The sequence below is a fragment of the Amborella trichopoda genome, chromosome 6 (genome assembly GCF_054954075.1).
Source record: "Amborella trichopoda isolate Santa Cruz 75 chromosome 6, AtrichopodaSantaCruz75HAP2 v2.0, whole genome shotgun sequence".
NCBI classification, from domain to species: Eukaryota; Viridiplantae; Streptophyta; class Magnoliopsida; order Amborellales; family Amborellaceae; genus Amborella; species Amborella trichopoda.
In genome coordinates this window covers 1500190-1519698 of record NC_142341.1, presented here as the reverse complement: position 1 = coordinate 1519698, position 19509 = coordinate 1500190, and the positions used below count along the sequence as shown (strand labels likewise).

Below are 19509 nucleotides of genomic sequence, written 5' to 3'. Positions count from 1 at the left end.
GTACTTGTAAAAGTTATAAATAAATAATGATGGAAATACTTACTGAAATTTTTAGAGGTATCTTGATCATTTTATTTTTTATAAATTATTTTTTATATTTTTATTGATACGGCCTAATGTGGCTCATGCACCTTAAAATTTGATCTTAATTATTGGAAAAATAAAATTGAGACACTAAAAAAGGGTGAGTGCAAATGAGATTTTGAGCTTCTCATTTTTTAGAAATTTGCAGCTTCTCGGGGAGTGAAAGTCAGCATTTCTCATTTTGGAGAAATGCAGACATCTCCCTCGACGTTTTCATTGTGCCAAACTAGCAATTGCTATAGAAATCGTGAAGTCTCAATTTTGGCACCGAAATTTCTTGATTGCCAAACGACCCTAAAATTACCCAAATGCTTGCTCTCACTCTTCTTTCCATCACTATCCATCCGTTGATTGGGCGATTTTGATGATTGAATCCATAACTACTCTATGATCAAAAGGACCATACTATAATTTTTTCGTTTCTTGTTTTGTAAACATTTTTCTTTGTGAACTTTGTTCCCAGCCCCCAACACACTAATATGTCATTCGGTGTCTCACTAGTAAATCACATACTTATATACACACTACATCACAGTAGGAGTTACAATAAACTCATAAGTGAGACATGCCAAGAAGTCAAATTTCGTAAGATTCTTTAGTTGTCGATGCTTGTTGTCATTAGTGTTATCAAGATCGGATTAGCTATTGAACTAGTGCAAGGTCTAGCCCATTCAAAATCGGTACAGACCACTATCAAACTGATTATAATAGATTTTAAAAATACAAAGAAAAATATGAATGATAATTTAAAAATATATAATATATCAAAATTGCCCAATTTTGTTCGGCTGGAAACAGACGGTCGGACCAATCAAATACTGGTGTTGACTAATTTTTCATGAAATCCTGATTTTTCCTTTGGATCAAACCAAACAAAACACACATCAGCAGTCTGACCCATCGGCCCGGTGCTCCAGTTCATTCTTGATAACTATGGGCCCCATCACAACCATCCATTTACCCAGAAGATAATATGCAGCCATTAAAGGAGGAATCAGATACTCCATCTTTATTGTCCCATAGCAAACCAAAAAATTTGGTCCCTCATCCATGCAATGCCATTGCAATTCAATCTGAACCATCCGATTTCTACAAAGGATATCCAACCACACAAGTGGATCCTCACTTATCAGGAGTTCAGGACCATCAATGCTCTATATAATCTCGCATGGCTCCCATATGAGCCTCGAGGTGAGCTCTTTTGAATAAAATCTCTTAAAAAGAGAGATCTTTTTCTATCTATTTTTGCTAGTAAGGCAAACAAGCTTTGGCCTATTTAGAATGGAGAAGGCTTTTATATGGTTGTGTAGAATGCTGTATGTTTTAGTGGCTTGGAGTGGGGTGGTTGTTAATGGAGAGAAAAACATACTTTTTGTGTTTGGGGACTCAGTTATTGACAGTGGCACCAACAATTACATACAAACTACTAAGGCACATCAAGCTAATTATGTTCCTTATGGCATAGACATGCGCCCAGGCGCGAGTGGCCGTTTTTCCAATGGCTTTGTCATGACAGACTACATAGGTATCATTTCCTCTTCTTCTGCTGCTGCTGCTTCTTCTTCTTCTTCTTCTTCTTCACTTTCACACCACACAGAGCATTCTTGTTAATGTCACATTTTTGGAATTAAATCTAAAGTACGCATTTTGGCCTAATCTTTTCTTCTTCTTCATTATATGCGTTTCTTTTGGTTTTCCTCTCATCGTTATTTGACATGAGTACTAACTTTTCAGTAATTGTCCCCTCTATGAAAATGTTATGAACATAATGATGTTTCTAGAATTAAATCTAAGTTACTGGTTTTCTTAAAGCATGGAAAATCACATGTGCTGATCTTCTTGTTCTTATTTTTCTCCTTCTAAGGTACTCATTTTTCTTAAACCATGAAAACTCATATACTTCTTCGTGTTCCTTTTTGTTCTCCTTATTTATGATACTATATTGCTTGCGAAAATGACTTTACCAATATATTTTGAAGAGACTGAATGAATGTATTAAATTTTGAAGAAGTTATTGTGGTAAATAGTCTTTCTACTCTTTGTATAAGAGCACTCTTTTTTTTCTCTGACCCATGATCTTGTAGTTTTGTTTACATCCCCAAAAACTCGAATCCTTTTCCTATTTCTCTTAAGCACTTCCTTCCATTCTTTTTGGGACATCCAAAAAGGTATTGTTTTTTTTATGAGCAACATAATTTGAAGATATGGAAAATGATTCTATAAGCGAATGCGCTTATTTTATATTAGAAAAAAGTTTATAATGTACGTGATTCAAAAGTTGGTCTTTTAAACCGCTCAAATGAACAGTTTTTTTAATGTTTTAAACCATTTGAAAGTTAGACTTTCAAACAGCCCAAAGTTATATTTAGTGCAATCAAAAGTTTGACTTTCAAACTACTTCAATACATATAGGTGGTCTAAAAGTTAGATTTCCAAACTGAGGATAAAATGAGAAAAAAAATCTCCCAAAAATCAGACCTCAACATAATGAGGCCCAATATGTGGACAATAATGGTAATAACCAATTTTTTAAAATCCATCTGTAAATTTCTCTAAAATAGAAAATGTTATGGAGATGAAAGTCTATAAAATTGAGTATTTTTGTCTCTCCATGTGTGCATGGAGAGAGAGAGAGAGAGCCACGCCTCACTTATCATCTCTCTCATGTTCATCAATGCAATCTTTCGATTTGTTAACAAAACTCATTTACAAATGTATCGGCCTATACTCCATTAAAAAACCAAAGAAAAATTACGTCCTCATTGGTATACATTTTACATAATGCTCCATTTTTTTCAGAATTTATGGGTAGGTCCTACCCTTTTCTATTTTATTTTTTTCTGTTTAGTCCTTGATCCAATATTTGGAACATCAAACTAGTTTTTTTTTTTTTTTTCTTGGATTGTAGGGGTATTTGGGAGGCTAGGGGGTTGATTATCTTTAAGTTAGGTAGTTTGATGTCTCAAACATTGGACCCACCCACCTCTATAAGGCACTATCTCGCTTCTGGACCTTTTATTTGATATCTAAAAGCTGGTTCGATATTTCAAATATCGAACCGACCCAATTATATTATCAGATTGATGGGGTCGGTCTGATGTCCCAAATATCGAACTAGCTATTGGGCTTAAAACAAAAGACTCCAGAAATTAGCCTAATATTTCAAACATTGGGCTGACCACAAAACCATATATATTACGGTGTGGTTGGTTTGATGTTTGGGACATCGAACAATCCCATTTGAGTTCACTGCGATATTTCAAACATCAAACCATTTCCTAATTGACCTCGAAGCTTTTGGACGATGCCATAGTTCAAGAAAATGAAAAACTAAAATAAAAAACTGATGTGATGTATGCAACAATTACCTAGGGTAAAACTAAAAAAAACAAAATTAAAAAAAAAAAAAAAAGTAAATAAAAACTCCACATAAATTTTTGGAAAGAATTGGGGTATTTCGTAAAAAAAAAAAAACTACCTGCACGGGCGTAATCTTTCCTTAAAAAGAAACACAATTCAAGAAAGTGTAGGGAGCTTTACATAAATTCATATCCCTTGTAATTGCGGAGGAAGCTTTAGAGACCCCTGTCTAGCTGAGCAGATTGCTGATGCAAATCTCTCGCTCTTGAGAATGGGGTTAGTTCCTCGTAGCAGTACCATTTGTGCCCTAGCTAAGATTTAAGCTTTCATTCTCATTTAACGTATTCAAACATCACAAACAATTTCAAAAAAAACGGGCAAGGACTCTCATCCTCACTTAATTACCCAAAAATATAAAAGCTCTCTCTCTCCCCTGATCACTCTTGATCCATTCTCTTTCTGCCCTCCTTAGCTAAGGAGACTGCTGATGCATCTCTCTCTCATATTTCCTGTTCCATGTAATTCTCAGCAAAAAAAGCGAAGATCCCGTTGATCAGGCCTTACCTTGAACCGCATGCGGATCATTCATATGGAGCCAACTTTGCCTCTGGAGGAGCGGGAGTTCTCAATGAAACTAACCTAGGGGAGGTATCCTCTCACCCTTTATTATTATTGAAAGCACTGTACGACTCGCCAAGGTACTCGGTCCTTGTCCGACCTATGTAACTTGGTTGAGTCGAGTTTACATCTCTTTGGCTCTAAAGAATTGAAAAAAACAAAAGTACTTTGAAAGATAATTAATATGTAGTAAAAGTAAATTAAAATCTAAAACTAATTAAGAAAAGTTATAGCAAGCTTAAAAATATAGAGAGAAACATATTTAAAAAACCGATTAGGATATTTTAAGGGATTGTATACAATGAGATCATTTACTTTTGATATAGGGAGGTCACAATTACTTATAACCATATGAAGTGAAATAGGGAGGTCACAATTACTTATAACCATTTGAAGTGAAATATAATATCTTAAATGTATTACAGAGTTCGAGAAAAAATCTTTTGGAGCCTAGTCAATAAAATAAATATAGCAGCCCAATTTCACATCTAATGGTCAAGATTGATTGTGACCATCTTGTATCAAAGGTAAATGGTCTCATTATATACTTTTTCATAATTTAAAAATGGAAAATTGTTTTATAGGGTCGCAGTGCTATCAAAATAAGCAAAGCCCCACTTTATAATTCAACAAAAATTACAATTCAAGCATTGGAAAACGTTTAAATAGATCATTTCGGCTTGAACATATTAGTTGTGAAAAAAAATAACATTTTAAGATCTAAAATTGTGTATATTGCAACAAATTATCTAGACTGTCCATTTCACTATAAAATTAAATGTCTATAAGTCCGCAAGATCTGTACCATTTTTTTAGTTTCAAATTTTATTATCAGTGTTAGATATTAATTTAGATCTATCATGAAGATTTCTGTTGCCAAAATGCTTTTCAAACAATGATTTAATGTGAGGTTTTTTATTTTGTTTTTATAAAGTCTAGGCCCTATAGAAACTTCATCTTTTAAAATTTTTAAAGAAGAAAAAATACAAAAATAATGATTAGGACAACATAAACTCACCAAATTTTACCAAATACATCCAAAACATATTAACAAATATTATAAAACAATCTTGCATGTTTTAAGCTTTTTTAAGAAATTTTTTTTACTTTTTTATCCCTAATTTGTTCATCGAACTTAGGGATGGTGAGGCCGAGTAACTCACCCAAGCCTGAGTACAGACGGGCAAGTCACGGTACACTTGTAGAAGTATGCTATAATCTGTACGACCATAGAGGTCGAATGGTCATAAGTGCCATCACTCTCCACAAGATGTGTGAACGGTGATGGCACTAGAGTAGACCCGATAGAGATGACTTGATCCAAGTGTCAAGTCCCACTCCACGTCCATCATTGTTGATCTATTGATTGGACGGTGTTGAGACCAGCTCGGCAGAAAATAACTACTAGGATCCTATGCTTAGGAGATTCACCTCCTCTTTGGGCAGCTCCATCCGAACCATTAGGGTCATAAATCCGATTTGACTCTGGTGATTCTTAATCGACTAGGCAATTTTTAATTATTCCAACTCTTTTCCCTTCTTTTATATATATATATATTAATTGACCTTTTCCAACACAAGATTTATAGGTTAATTGAAAATTTCAGGTTGTGAGCATGTATATGCAAATCGAGCAATTCAAGGCATTCAAAAAGAACTTCACAGCAAACTTGGATCAATCAGAAGCTCATGAGTTAATTAAAAATGCTGTTTATTTCATAAGCGTGGGAATTAACGATTACAAGGTGTTTATCAACAACTATTCAGCATTAATAGCAGACTATAATCCGGCTACTTATGTTCGAGCTGTAGTTGGCAATTTAACGTTCGAGATTATGGTATGTATCATGTTTTTTTTTTCTTTTTTTTTTTTATGCGTGGGGTTTCAAAAACTAGTGAGAATAAGTATTTCAATAAAAAATCAATAAAATTTAATGCTCTATATGGGTGATATCACATCTCACCTCTCATGATAATTAAAAATACATTTATTAAAAAAATATTTTATTATAAAATAATGGTATATAAGTATCTAAATTTTGTTGACTACAATTATAAAATGCTCTATAGTGTAAGCACCCTAATATAACTATATAAAGTTTTGTTAGACTACTCCTATACATCGTGTATATATTTAATGTACTAGAGAATTTTTGACACTTGTTACTTTTATCTTTTATATATATATATATATATATATGACGACCTACAACTTTTTCCAACTTGGTCAAATGCCTAATAGTAGCGAACAAAACAAATCATAAGCAAACATGAGACGTATTTGTTAAGTCACAATCACTTACATGGTTGTTGTCAACTCACTCACAGTTATCAAATCATTATTAAATCTCTAAACTAGTTTTTTAAAAATCGACGAGTCGACTCGGGAGCTGGCACTGCCCGTACGAGTTCCATCATAAACCAGGAACCGCCCGCGGTTCTAGAGTAGAACTGTCGGTTCCCATCCGATTCAGCCGGTTCACACACGTGCCCTAGTTCGTCCGTACGCACTCACACGCGCGCACGTGCAAGGTTGCCCCAATATTTTTGAACATCGCCCACTTCTAGAAGAGAATCGGCGATTCCGGCCGAATCACTGTATAAAATCGAATGGTGACGTCATGTCTCGGCATGTATGACGTTTCCAAGGGTAATTGGAATATTTGTCTTAAAAATAAAGGTAATTTTCGACATTGTTGGACGGCAGCACCACATTCACATACAATCACGTGTTACCCCATGTACCGTTCGCTCACACGCTGTTGAAGAGCTCATCCTCACATCTTTTATAAACTTGGAAGTCGCTTGATATTTCCGATGTGGGACAATTCCCACTTGCCTTCAAGCCATCGTCACACAAGCCATTACCTAATAAACGGCCATATAATTTTTCTAAGCCATTAACTATTGCAAGCCATTGTCCATATGTGTAGCATTTTAATTTAACGTGTCAAATTAATAGCACTAATAAACGGCTATATAAAATTAAAAAATAAATTAATAGTACTCATTAATTTAGTGTGTCAAATTAAACAATAGCCATATAAATTTTTTTGATGTTTATTAGTTAAATAGTTTTTTCGATGGGTTTTATTACAATATTTCTGTATTTTTATTTTTATTTTTTTGTAGCTATTGTGCATATTGCCGATATGATTTTTTTTTTAAATTTTGGCATCTTTATTTTTCATTTTTTTGGGTAAAGTTATTTTGAATTTTTTAATATAATTACATTAGAAATTATTGGTGGTTTTATTTTTAATTTAGTCATATGATATGGAAGACTCTTCTAATAATTTTTTAATCACTTTTCAATTAGATAATATTCTAAAATATTTTCAATTTGTTATTATTTGTCTAATAAAGTAATTATAAAATATAAATTAATAATTATAATTTCAGTATATAATATTATAATTAGTTTGGTTGTAATAATTTTAGATTATAGTTAGTTAGGCTATAATAATTTAAGTTTTTTTAGCGGATTAGGGTTTTTTGCCAAAACGAGATTTTAAAGGCCATTCTTTCATTGATTAGTCTACACTTTATAATAATCCATGTATAATTATATATTTTATCCATGATAATTCTATGATTTTTTTTTATGTGATGCAAATTTAATATTTAAGTTTATACAGGGAAATAGAATCTTAATATATACAAATTGATGAGAAAAATGAAAGTTAATAATGTGGTACCCTCATTTCTTATTGGATTCCTAAAAAACAACATTTATAATGAATTTTAATCATTTGTTTGGATTTTTTTGAAGCTTTAATCAGACCGATTCAACCGATTCCCAATCCGCATCGTCGATTTGCCGATCTGGATCGGATTTTGAGATGCCTGATCCGGATCACCGATCCGCTTTTTAAACCATTGCTCTAAACCAGCGTTTTAAAAAACGCCGAGTCGAACCAGACTCGCCCGGTTCGACTCGAAAATCGTGAAAAGGGACCGGATCGCTCAAAAAATCGGATATCGTCCGATTCTAGAGAGAACCGGACGAATTCTGTACAGTGAATCGTCGATTCACTGTACGGAATCGGCGAGTTCGAACAGTGAATCGGCGATTCCGTACGGAATATTTTTTTTTTCTTTTTTTTTTTTTTGTAATCCATGATAGATTTTTTTGTAATACTTGATCGATTTTTTTGTAATCCATGATCGAATTGTTTTTGTTTTTTTGTAATCCATGATCGAATTTTTTGGTTTTTTGTAACCCATAATAGAATTTTTTGTAATCCATGATCGAAATGTTTGTTTTCTTTTCTTGTAATCCATGATCGATTTTTTTGTTTTTTTTTTTTTTTTTGTAACCCATGATAGAATTTTTTGTAATCCATGATCGAATGTTTTGTAATACATGATCGAAATGTTTGTTTTTTTTTTGTAATCCATGATCGAAATGTTTGTTTTTTTTTTTGTAATCCATGATTGAATTTTTTGTTTTTTGCTTTTTTTGTAACCCATGATAGAGTTTTTTGTAATTCATGATTGAATTTTTTGTAATCCATGATCAAACTATTTTTTTCTTTTTTTGTAATCTATGATTGAATTTTTTGTTTTTTTTTGTTTGTTTTTTTTGTTTGTTTTTTTTTGTAATCCATGATCGAATTTTATGTAATCCATGATCGAATTTTATGTAATCTATGATCGAATTTTATGTAATCCATGATTGAATTTTTTGAAAATTTGTGATTTTTTTTGTTTAATCCATGATCGAATTTTTTTTTGTAATCCATGATAGAATTTTTTGAAAATTTGTGATTTTTTTTTTAATCCATGATCGATTTTTTTGAGAATTTGTTTTTTTTTTTTTTTAATCCATATTATTCAAAGAGAAAACGAGAGAGATGATGATTCTGAGGCCACCCTATCTCAGCCATATTATTCACATATCGAGTCCCAACAGCAACAGTGTAGGGATGAGCACGAAATACTGTAAATTAAATGCTGAATGGCGGTTCATGCAGGGAAAAAACATATCAATATTCGCATATTCATTCAAAAACATGAAAATTCTTAATAGAGTACCCTCATTTTTTATTGAATTCCTAAAAAACAATATTTATAATGAATTTTAATAATTTTTTCGAATTTTTTTTAAGCTTTATTCTGACCGATTCACCCGATTCCCGATCCGAATCACCGATTTGCCGATCCGGATCGGTTTTTTGGAAGCCCGATCCGGATCACCGATCCGTTTTTTAAACCATTGCTCTAAACATATTTATTAGCAAACTCGCCAGTTCCTCAATGCAAATCAAATTTTTCTCACCTTTGTTGTGGTAGGACCTATATGACCTTGGCGCCAGAAAATTTGTCGTAACAATGCCAAAGAATATTGGATGTAGTCCTGCTATGAGAGCTCTTCATGGAGGCAACTGCCTTCCTCTGGGCACTGAGCTTTCTGAAGCTAACAACTACTTGACAGAGGCATCCTTGACTGTGTTAGAAGAATCATCATTCCATATTAAATTCATCTTCTTCGACCAAATAGTGTTTATGAAACCCAGGACCACAAACCCACAAAGTTATGGTAAATTTCTTACTCTTATGATACCTCGGAAGATTATTTCTACTGAATAGTTTGAGCAATCTATGTTAAAACGATCCTCTGGGGTGATCTACACCATCCAATTTTTGGATCGAGTGTGTCGCCTTGCCCAGTAGTCCTGTGATGGGTAGGCGGCATTCGTGCTATTTAGGTGAACTGTCAGTGCACAGATCTATAGCCCATGGGTTTTGTGTGATTATATGCTCCTGCAGACGCAAAAAGTATATTTATTCTCATGGGCAGAAACCATCCTTGGGTAGGAGTGGCAATGGACCCACCGAGACCCAGGACCCGACCGGTAAACCCGATCTCAGATCCAAGTATGGGTCCAAATTTCAGTCTTGAAAGGTCAGGTCTGGGTCTAAAATTTGGATCTGAATACTATTCGGGTCCAGATCCTGGTCCGACCCGTTGCCACCCCTGTCCTTGGGGTTTTCTTAGACCCAACAATTTGAGGATGTTCGTTAGAACCCCATACAAAAATCCGGCTTCAACAATGAACAAAGACAACCCAATTTTTAGATGATCGGATCTACGTGTTTATGAATTCAAATTAAACTTTTTCTTTTAAGATCATGGATCCAATGATTCTAAAGTGGTTCCCATAATTTGAAAATAAAATTTCCCATCATGTTGGGTTTTTCCCACAAGACCTGCTCCCAAGTTGACCACATGCACCTAAAATTAAAATAAAAGAAGATGATGCATAAGAAGCGAAAAGATTTGCAGCTCTCACTGGAGCACACTGTTCATTTAAAATTAAAACTAGGAGTATTTTTAGGATCGCAAATTTTGAGAATCTAAGCTCTTGAATTTAGCAACCAACTTCAAATTAAAAAGAAAATAAAAGAAAAATTGCATATCATCTAGTGATCTTGTAAATTTGAACATCTCAAGATTGAACAAGGACCATTCAATTTTCGGAGGGCAAGATTTAAGTATTAATTAACTGAAAATCCAATATTTCAAAAAATAATCATCTAGTAGTTCCTAGGTGGATTCTAAAATTTCTTATTAAAAAAAGCTACTCCTAGGTAGCTATTTTGCCTGAGTTAATATGAAGTATGCTCCAGCAAAAATATACCATACATTTTCACATAAGAATATTGTGTCAAACACACGACCAATTATAATAAAACATGCACAATTTTCTAAAGGGTGAGGTTTTTATAAGGTGTCCATTTTATAATATTGAAGTAAAGTGCACCGCAAAGCTATGCCAAAAGATATGGTTTCAATGTCGAAAAACTTTGTAAACACTTGAAATCTTGAAAATGAATGGTCCATATAGTGTATTAGAAGATGAACTATTTTTAAGAGTTAAAATATTATTTTTATATCTATAAATCTCAAGGTCCAGATAATGAATTGAAGGGCTTTCCAATATCAAAGCAACCTTCTCCAGTAGATTTTTTTTAAATGTACATCATTTCTACGGTATAAGGCTTGCACCTTATATGAACTTTTCCTTTTGTAAAAAAAAAAATTTGTTTCAACCCAATTTTTCTTTCAAATTTACTTTATATACTCTCTCTAAAGCATTAAGTGATTTTGCCAACCCCATCACTATCCAAAATTCATCGCGCGGTCACGATTATCTGTTAGTGTTTCATTTTTTTTCGAGAAAGCAGAATGACTTGAAATTTGGAATGTGTATTCATCAAAAATAGGAAAATCTTCAAAAAATATAAAAAAAATATTTTACGTGAAAAAATTGATCAAAATAACACCAAAACGTTTCGGACTTATTTTGGTCTATTTTTTTTCGCAGATAATTTTGTTTATATTTTTATTAGATGTGGCTCAGTAAGATGTACATACCCTTCAAATTTCAGGTCATTCCAATTTGTAAAAACAAAATGAAAAATAAAATACTACGAACAATCGTGATCGCGCGATGAAATTTGAACGGTGATGAGGGTAAGCGAAATCAATATTTATTTTCGCCTATAGGAATTGGGAAGACTTTTCCATATATATATATATATATATATATATATATATATAGGGGGTTTGTCTAGAGTTAAAATTTTGAAAGTTTATGTCTTAGAACTTTATTTGTAGAGTGCTCTTGTCCTTTAGTTAAAATTTCAATTTTACACTTTATGAAGATGACAAAAATATCATTTATCTTATAATAATATTTACAAATTTTTCCCATAAAAATAAATTTTTTTAAAAAAATAGACAACAAAATTAATAAATCCACCCTTCAAAACTCTCTTTATCTTGAACCTTTGTAATTTGAAGGGTTATGAAGTTTAGAATATCCCATATATATATATATATATATATATATATATATATATATATATATATATATATAAGATGATGCTAGGGGTGAGCCCACTAGCTCACGTAATAGTATAAGCCTACTAGTCCAGATTTAATTTGAGTCGATCTGACGATCGAGAGTGTTTGAATTTTAATGTTTTTTTTACAAATCCAAATCACTTGAAATTTTAGATTGATATTCTTCTCATCAAGACACATCTAATAAAAATATAAAAATATAAAAAAAATAATCCGAAAAATTAAAAATGACCAAAATACCCCCAAAATTTTATGGGGGTATTCTGGTCATTTTTTATATAAAATATATTTTTAATATTTTTCAAACATTTATCTATTTTTTTTTATCAATACACGTATAAAATTTTAAGTGATTTAAATTTATATAAAAAAATTAAAATTTAAACACTATCGGGAATCCGTGATAGTTAGATTAGCCCATACTCAATTTGGGCCATTGGGCTCATTTTTTCTTGTGAACCCATTGGCTCACATAAGCTTTTATATATATATATATATATATATATATATATATATATATATATATATATATATATATATATATATATATATGAGTAACGATCCTATGAGACCCTCCACACCTATGTGTAGGATCTCAAATGCGTACCATTAAATTTGACACATATCTCTAGAAAAGTTATCACATGGGTGTGAGACTTGACTTTTTTAGAGATATATGTCAAATTTAATGGTGATCATTTAGAGTCATACACACATGGGTGTGGGAGGGTCTCGTAGGATCACTAATATATATATATATCATTTAAAACCTTACAATTGAAAGAAAGACCTATGTGATCTTCCCAAGAGGAATACAATTTTTTTTCTTTTTAATGATAATAATCACCCCTTTTTATTTCGGCATAAAGATCACTTACAGATGGTCTTTTACAATAAATAAATATTTCAAACAAGACAACAATAAAAATAAAACTCAACCAGTTGATGTCATTTTTATAACTTAATATTATGCTTGAGAATATAAAATAAAAGAGCAAAGTAAGTAAAAGAGAAGATGTCAGAGATTACCTCAACTGGGTTTATTACACCCCACACCAAGTCACCACATCCAATAGCGTGGGATCAGTGGTTTAGCTTCAATCTCGAACCGGGCAAGCTAATTTCGGCCGTACTAGGTAACCACCATTAAATCTCTACAAAACCCTAACTCCAAAATAATTAGGCTCAAACCTTAATTTTCTCAAGCCTTAGTATTTTTACGTCAATAGGAAGAGAGAATGAGACCTAGGGTTGGGGCGTGCCCCCTATGGGTCTTAGGAGAGAGAGAGGGTTAGAGAGAGAAAGCTTGAGAGGAGAGAGAGGGGTGTGGCCCCTAGGGAGGAGAGAGAGAGTGTGTGTATGAGATAGAGAGAGAGGTTCTGAGAGAGAGGTGTGTTGAGATGGGGGAAGGCACCCCTATTTATAGTGAAATTTAGGTCTAGAGTTTTTTTAGGATTTCCTATAGTTTGCTTCTTTCTTGAGATTGAATATGAACTGTTGATCAAGGTGACTTGTAGGGCGAAAGATCTGAGTCATCCATTTCATAGATGGGCCATCAACATTATGGAAGGTACATGAACCATTATCCTCCTTTCCTTAAACCATTTTCCCATCAATATATTTAAATAAATTAAGTCTATTAAATATGTCATACATTCAATAAAATTACATTATCCATCTCATATATTCCATAAGAATATATCAAGAAATATCAATTCAAGATATTCTATCAATAATCAATATAAGATATGGTCAATATTTCCCAAACAATATTTGACCATATGCTTATAAGATGGATTTTCCAAAAATTACAAAACTTGATATCAAAGAAATAACAAAGGAAGCAATGGGTGGGGCGTGCCACCCATATGTGGCATATGTAGGTCCCCACCCATTTGCCACATGGTCGGCCCATGTGCACTACGGGCCCCCATGAAAATTTTATACATATTTTAAATTTTATTTAAACATTATTAGAATTTTATATAATTTGTAAAATCAATAACTTTATTTTAATAATTCTAAAAATCATAAATAAAATATTAAAATATTCATAAAAATTCAAATAATAAATCTAAAATAATTTCTATAATAAAATGAATACAATTAAATTAATATGATGGGAAGTTGGTCTATATGGTTCAAGAATTCGATCAACGATCATGGGGTACTCTACATTCAACTGTGGACTACAAACCACACTTGTTTTATCAAACCGACTCAGTGTTTCCCATGACCCACAGTCCAAGTAGGGGCTCATTAGCTAGTCACCAAAATCTGACCGATGAGCCAAGGGGTTGCAATCCTAGTTTGTGGATTACAGGTCCTCCCCTAGAGACGAGTCAAGGTGACCACGACCTGATGCAACCACAGCTCTATGATACATAGGGATAGCTCTCTCGCACATGCATATGCTTCACCCAAAGGTGGACTTTCGCGAACGATCTATCGATATGCATGTCATGTAATAGAACATGGATGAGGATTTATCCCCCGTCTCTGTAGGCTTATCATCACATATAAGGGTCACACAGTCCTTCGGCTCACTCATCTAGGCATAAGTTCCGATCACATCAAGGGCTAACCCAAAATCCTTATCGGTTTATTCTTTATGCCTAGGTACCTTGGGTTTTCCAACCGACTGGCCAAGATCATCAAGTACAGTCTGGTATCCGCAAATATCATTTGCTTAGTATGGTTCATGAAGGACCATACTTCCACTGAGTTTATGTTCCACTATAATAAATGTTTTTCATTACACACTCATAAGGCCTTTAAAGGCCACGTACACCCAACAACAATAGAGAAGGTACCTAACAAAAGAATTAAAACAAGAGTGAGATTTGCATAAGGTGTCAATTTTATACTATTGAAGTAGGGCGCATCTCAAAACTATGCCAAAAGATACAGATTTTGTGCCAGATAGCCTTCCGATGGGATGAAAATCTATTGTCAACACCTAACTATGAAACTCAATCTTTAAAAACAATGCAGATTGAGCAAATCTATAAACAATTAATTTTTTTAAAAATGAATGGTCTAGATTAAAATTGTTCTCTCCGATCAAAGACCTAATTTGGAGTATTTTCTAAAAGAAAAAGTTTATATAAGGTTGCAACCTTATACTATTGAAGTCTGGTGAACTTAAAAACCCTACACAATATAGTTTTCCGATGTTGGAGAACCTTCCAATTGATCATCTCGACCTCGAGATGTATGAAAATAAAAACAAAAAAGAATTCCAAGTCTAAAAAATAGTACCTCTTATAACAAGTTATCTGAACTGTCTATTTTCAAGATTTTCAAGTGCTTATTTATCTGCTTAATCTGTACCATTTTTGAAATTTTGAATTTTATAACCTTGGATGAAAATAGATTTTCATGCTATCATAAACTTTTCGACACCAAGACAACATCTCGAAGTAAATTTTAGAGGTGCACCTTACTTTTATAGTATAAAGAGGCAACGTTATACAAACCTCGCCCCTTTCTAAATCTAAATTTTTGAGATCCACAATACTAGAGTGTTAAAAGAAATTAGATTATGAGTCTCCAACTAATTAAATATGACCATCCAAAAATCTGGTGGTATCCACTCAATCTTAAGCCCCAATAAATCTTAGGACGTTATATTTCTCATGCACATATTAAGTACCGAGTGATTTTTTTTTTTCTTTCTATTATTTTTTTGAAGTTCCCTAAGTTGAGGAGGTTACAACCACAAATTAATACTCAAAAGAAAAAGGGAAAATTATAGATAACTCCTCCAAAAAAAACTTTATATACATCCTACCTCCCAATTCTTTTTAAATTATATTCTAAACCCCAATACTATTTTTCTTTGTATTTCCCCCCGAATAAAAAAGTCAATGAGTTTTAGGATAAAATTATCATTTTTCTCCTTTTCTATCTTTTTTCTTTTTCTACCTCTCTTCACCCATCTTCGCACTGTACTTGTTTCTCTCTTTCTCTCTCTACCCTCCCTCACTCTTTCTCTCTCCATTTTTTTATGCCATCCGGCACACTCTTTGCCGGATCAAAATTTTTTTGCTGTCCTGTATGTTTTTGTGGTAGACCGTAAAAAAATTTCAATCCAGCAAAGAGTGTGCCAGACCGCCTAAAAAAAATAGAAAAAAAAAAAGTGAGGAAGGATAGAAAGAAAAAGAGTAAGGAAAGGTAAAGAGAGAGAGTGAATGAGAGAGAAACAAGTGAAGAGAGAAAAAGAGAGGACATGTAAAGAGAGGTTGAAAGAAAAAAGTGAAAGAAAGAAAAAAAGGGCAATTATGTCTCAAAACTCATACATCGAAAAATAGTGTTAGGGTTTAGAATATGATACAAAAAATATTGGGAGTATGATGTGTAGAAAGTTGATTTTAAGAAAATATTTATAATTCTCCCAAAAAATTGGGTTCCTAAAAAAATACTGAGGTAGGGTTTTTATCAATAGGGCATGTACCCATGGGAGTACATAATCGTCAATTGTTTTCTTTTTAAGTTTCTTCGAATGATAAAAACAAAAAGCATAAAATAAGATCGTTTTTCTTTTTTACAAAACCTAGACACAAGCACACCAACTTTTAGATCTGAAGTTGGTGGGTGGGTGGGTTACTAGAGAAATTTTTTTTTGACTTCATGTAGAAAAATGCCGTGCATCTAATTTTACATTTGACAGCATTTAGTGTTAGTGACCTTTTTGTACAAAAAGTAACAGTGTCATTGCGCATAATTTTTAAAGGAAAAAGGCCTAAACATCTTATTTTCTCATGTTGTAGGATTCAAACATGGAAGTAAAGCTTGTTGTGGATCCGGTTCATTTAGGGGTTCATTTACTTGTGGAGAAAAGGTTTGTGGCCAAAAATTCAGCCTATGCTACAATCGCTCTGCTTATATCTATTTTGATGCTTACCATTGCACACAAGATTTAAATATCCAAGCAGCCAATGCATTATGGGAATACAATGAACCTGCTGTGAAGCCATTTCCTCTCGGGGACTTCTTTAATGTGATCAATGAGAAAAAGGGGGAGGAGAACAGAGCTTCAATTCCTCTCCTCAAAGAACACTTGAACTCCAAGATCTCACAAATGGTTCAAAAGATGGAAAAGGAAGGAAAATTTGGCTCCATGGTGGGTCGTGCCTCCTCTAGAAAAGGTATGGGACAGTACTATGAACTTTTTTTTGCGTAATTATGGGGAAACAGGCGCCTATCTGTTTTTCAAATAGTTTACGAGTTAGTTTTTTTTAAGGTGTTAGTGTGGTGAAAACCACAAGGTGGTGACTAGGATGTGGAGGTGCTACCACCACCATTCCTACCCCTTTCCCAACAGTACAATGAACTCAAATCACTTAAGCTTTGGCTAAGTGTAAGCATAAACAGCTTGGATGTGGAAGGTCAAAAATTACAAATCCTTGAAGTTTGTCCCAAAAAACCAAACAAAACTGACATACCTTTTTATTTATGGGGTTGTATATTGTAAGACTATCTCTGTTAAAAGGATGCTACATTTACTCCTAGCCATTGGATGTCAAATTAGGTGGCTTGTGGTGTTACACAAAATTCAAGATTATTATTTTTTGACATCTAATACCAATTGTGATATAAAAACAGCTATTTGATTTGAAATCGATTAAAAAACACACAAATTTCAATGAAAAATGATGGAGAAAGATCGAAAATGCAGATTGGGCAAAAACCAAATTTTTATCTTCCTATTCCATTGAAACCAGATTTTGATTCTTCTTCTTTTTCCTTTTTTTTGGTGAATTAATAGGGGTGTCGGGCCCCTACCCATTTTATTAAAAAAAAGGAAACATATTTCGATTCAAAAAATAGTAGTGCAGATATTGTAGTATACTAAAAGGCCTACAAATAAAGATAAAATTAAGAAAAAATGTGCGAGAAATAAGGAATAAATATGAAACAGCAGCACATTTTATGCCAAAAAAAGATTTAAAGAAAAAAAGTAAGCGGGGGTAATCTTCAATTGAATCGATGATTCCCCAATTAAATTACCGGTTCATTGACAGAACCATGTGATTCACCAGGTTAATTCCCAAATTCATAAGGAATCAACCCAATTAATTGTCGATCTCAATTCAGATCAAACAATTCTAATCCAAATTGATTATTTTTGAAACACATAATGCACTATTGATCGTCTCATACCCACATTTTAACACTCAATTCCCATTTACGTGCAGATTTCGTGGTGGAACAGGCTTGAGCACAGCCTATCTGGCAAAGAACAAAAAGTAGATGGCATCCAAGGTTGGAGTTTGGTATCCTATCCTAAAAATAAAGTCAGCCGGCCTTCTACTTCCCTCTCACTTTCTACAATAGGGTCTCATGCCTCTGTTTGGTTTGTGCCTGTTTGCTATAAGTACGATGTTGGTTTTTTATCATAAAAAATCAGGTCCTCGTGGACTTTACTTGCCATATTTGTTATTTCTATCATCAATGGATTGACATGGTTTCCATGAGGTTCCTATGTGTTGGTCTCCATTCATCAATTCACTCAGCAAGGCATACCTATATAGGTGTAGTCCTAGGGATGAAAATCGGTTTGGTCAACCCGATCTAGATTTGGACGAGGCAGTTCATGTCTAGGCATGGGTTCAAAGTTCATTTCTAGCCCAGACCTATCAGGGTCGAAGTTGCCCTGATATGTATGTTTATGTGTGTGGAGAGAGAGGGAGATATTGATTGATTGATTTTGTGAGTAGTCTTGCCTACAGAATAGTTGTGACTTGGACAGCCAATATAGAACCAACCGACTCCCAGAACTGGTGGGTGCATTTTATTTAAAGGATGAAGTTTCTATAAGGCCGGGTTTTATGAAACAAAGTAAAGTTTCACCTAGAATCCTCATCCTCAAAGTAATTTGGGCATCGAAAATCTCTATGGTTGTTCTAAAATTAATTTTCAACAGTAACAATGAAAATTGAAACTCAAATAATAGTATCGATCTTGTAGATCCGTGAACACTTAGGCGAAATGGACAGTCTAGATCATGTGTTACAATATATGCTATTTTTAGGGCCTGAAATCCTCTTCTTTTTTTCCTTTTTTTTTAAACAATTGTAATGGTCAAGGCCGAGATGATTGATTTGAAGATTTTCCGATACCAGTACTGTAATTTTCAAAGAGATTATGTGAGTTGTCTATCCTACATAATAGTTGTGAGTTAGACAGCCCATATAGAACCACCTGATGCCACATCTGGTGAGTGCATTTTATTTAAAGGATACAGTTTCTATAAGGCCTAGGCTTTATAAAAAGAAAGTAAAGCCTCACCTTGAATCATCATCCTGAAAGCACTTTGGGTATCGAAAATCTCCATGGTGGTTCTAAAATTAATTTTCAATACAGACAATGAAAATCGAAACTCAAAGAATAGTACAGATCTTATAGATCCGTGAATAGGGCGAAATGGATGGTCTAGATGATGTTTTTACCATATACACTATTTATGGGGCTTGAAATCTTTTTTTTTTAACAAATGTAATGGTCAAGGCTGAGATGATCATTTTGAAGGTTTTCCAAACACCAGAAATGCAGTTTTTAGTGAACTTTTA

General features: G+C 33.3%; 1 protein-coding gene across 3 annotated transcripts; it reads left to right on the top strand.

The window, feature by feature from the left end:
* The first annotated feature begins 1270 nt into the window (after positions 1-1270).
* LOC18434573 (GDSL esterase/lipase 5) lies at positions 1271-18414 on the top strand. 3 transcript variants are annotated; one of them, XM_011625189.3, is made up of 6 exons: positions 1271-1609; positions 3974-4092; positions 5670-5900; positions 9358-9604; positions 16708-17085; positions 18136-18414. In XM_011625189.3, exons 1-6 carry the CDS (start codon positions 1366-1368, stop codon positions 18156-18158), a joined length of 1242 nt encoding a protein of 413 aa, XP_011623491.1. In that variant the 5' UTR covers positions 1271-1365; the 3' UTR covers positions 18159-18414. The 3 variants fall into 3 exon arrangements, 2 of the variants coding, with proteins under 2 accessions (XP_011623491.1, XP_020522940.1); XR_016058048.1 differs by lacking the exon at positions 9358-9604 and having other exon boundaries at positions 1272-1609; XM_020667281.2 differs by lacking the exon at positions 5670-5900 and having other exon boundaries at positions 1272-1609.
* Positions 18415-19509: the final 1095 nt, after the last annotated feature.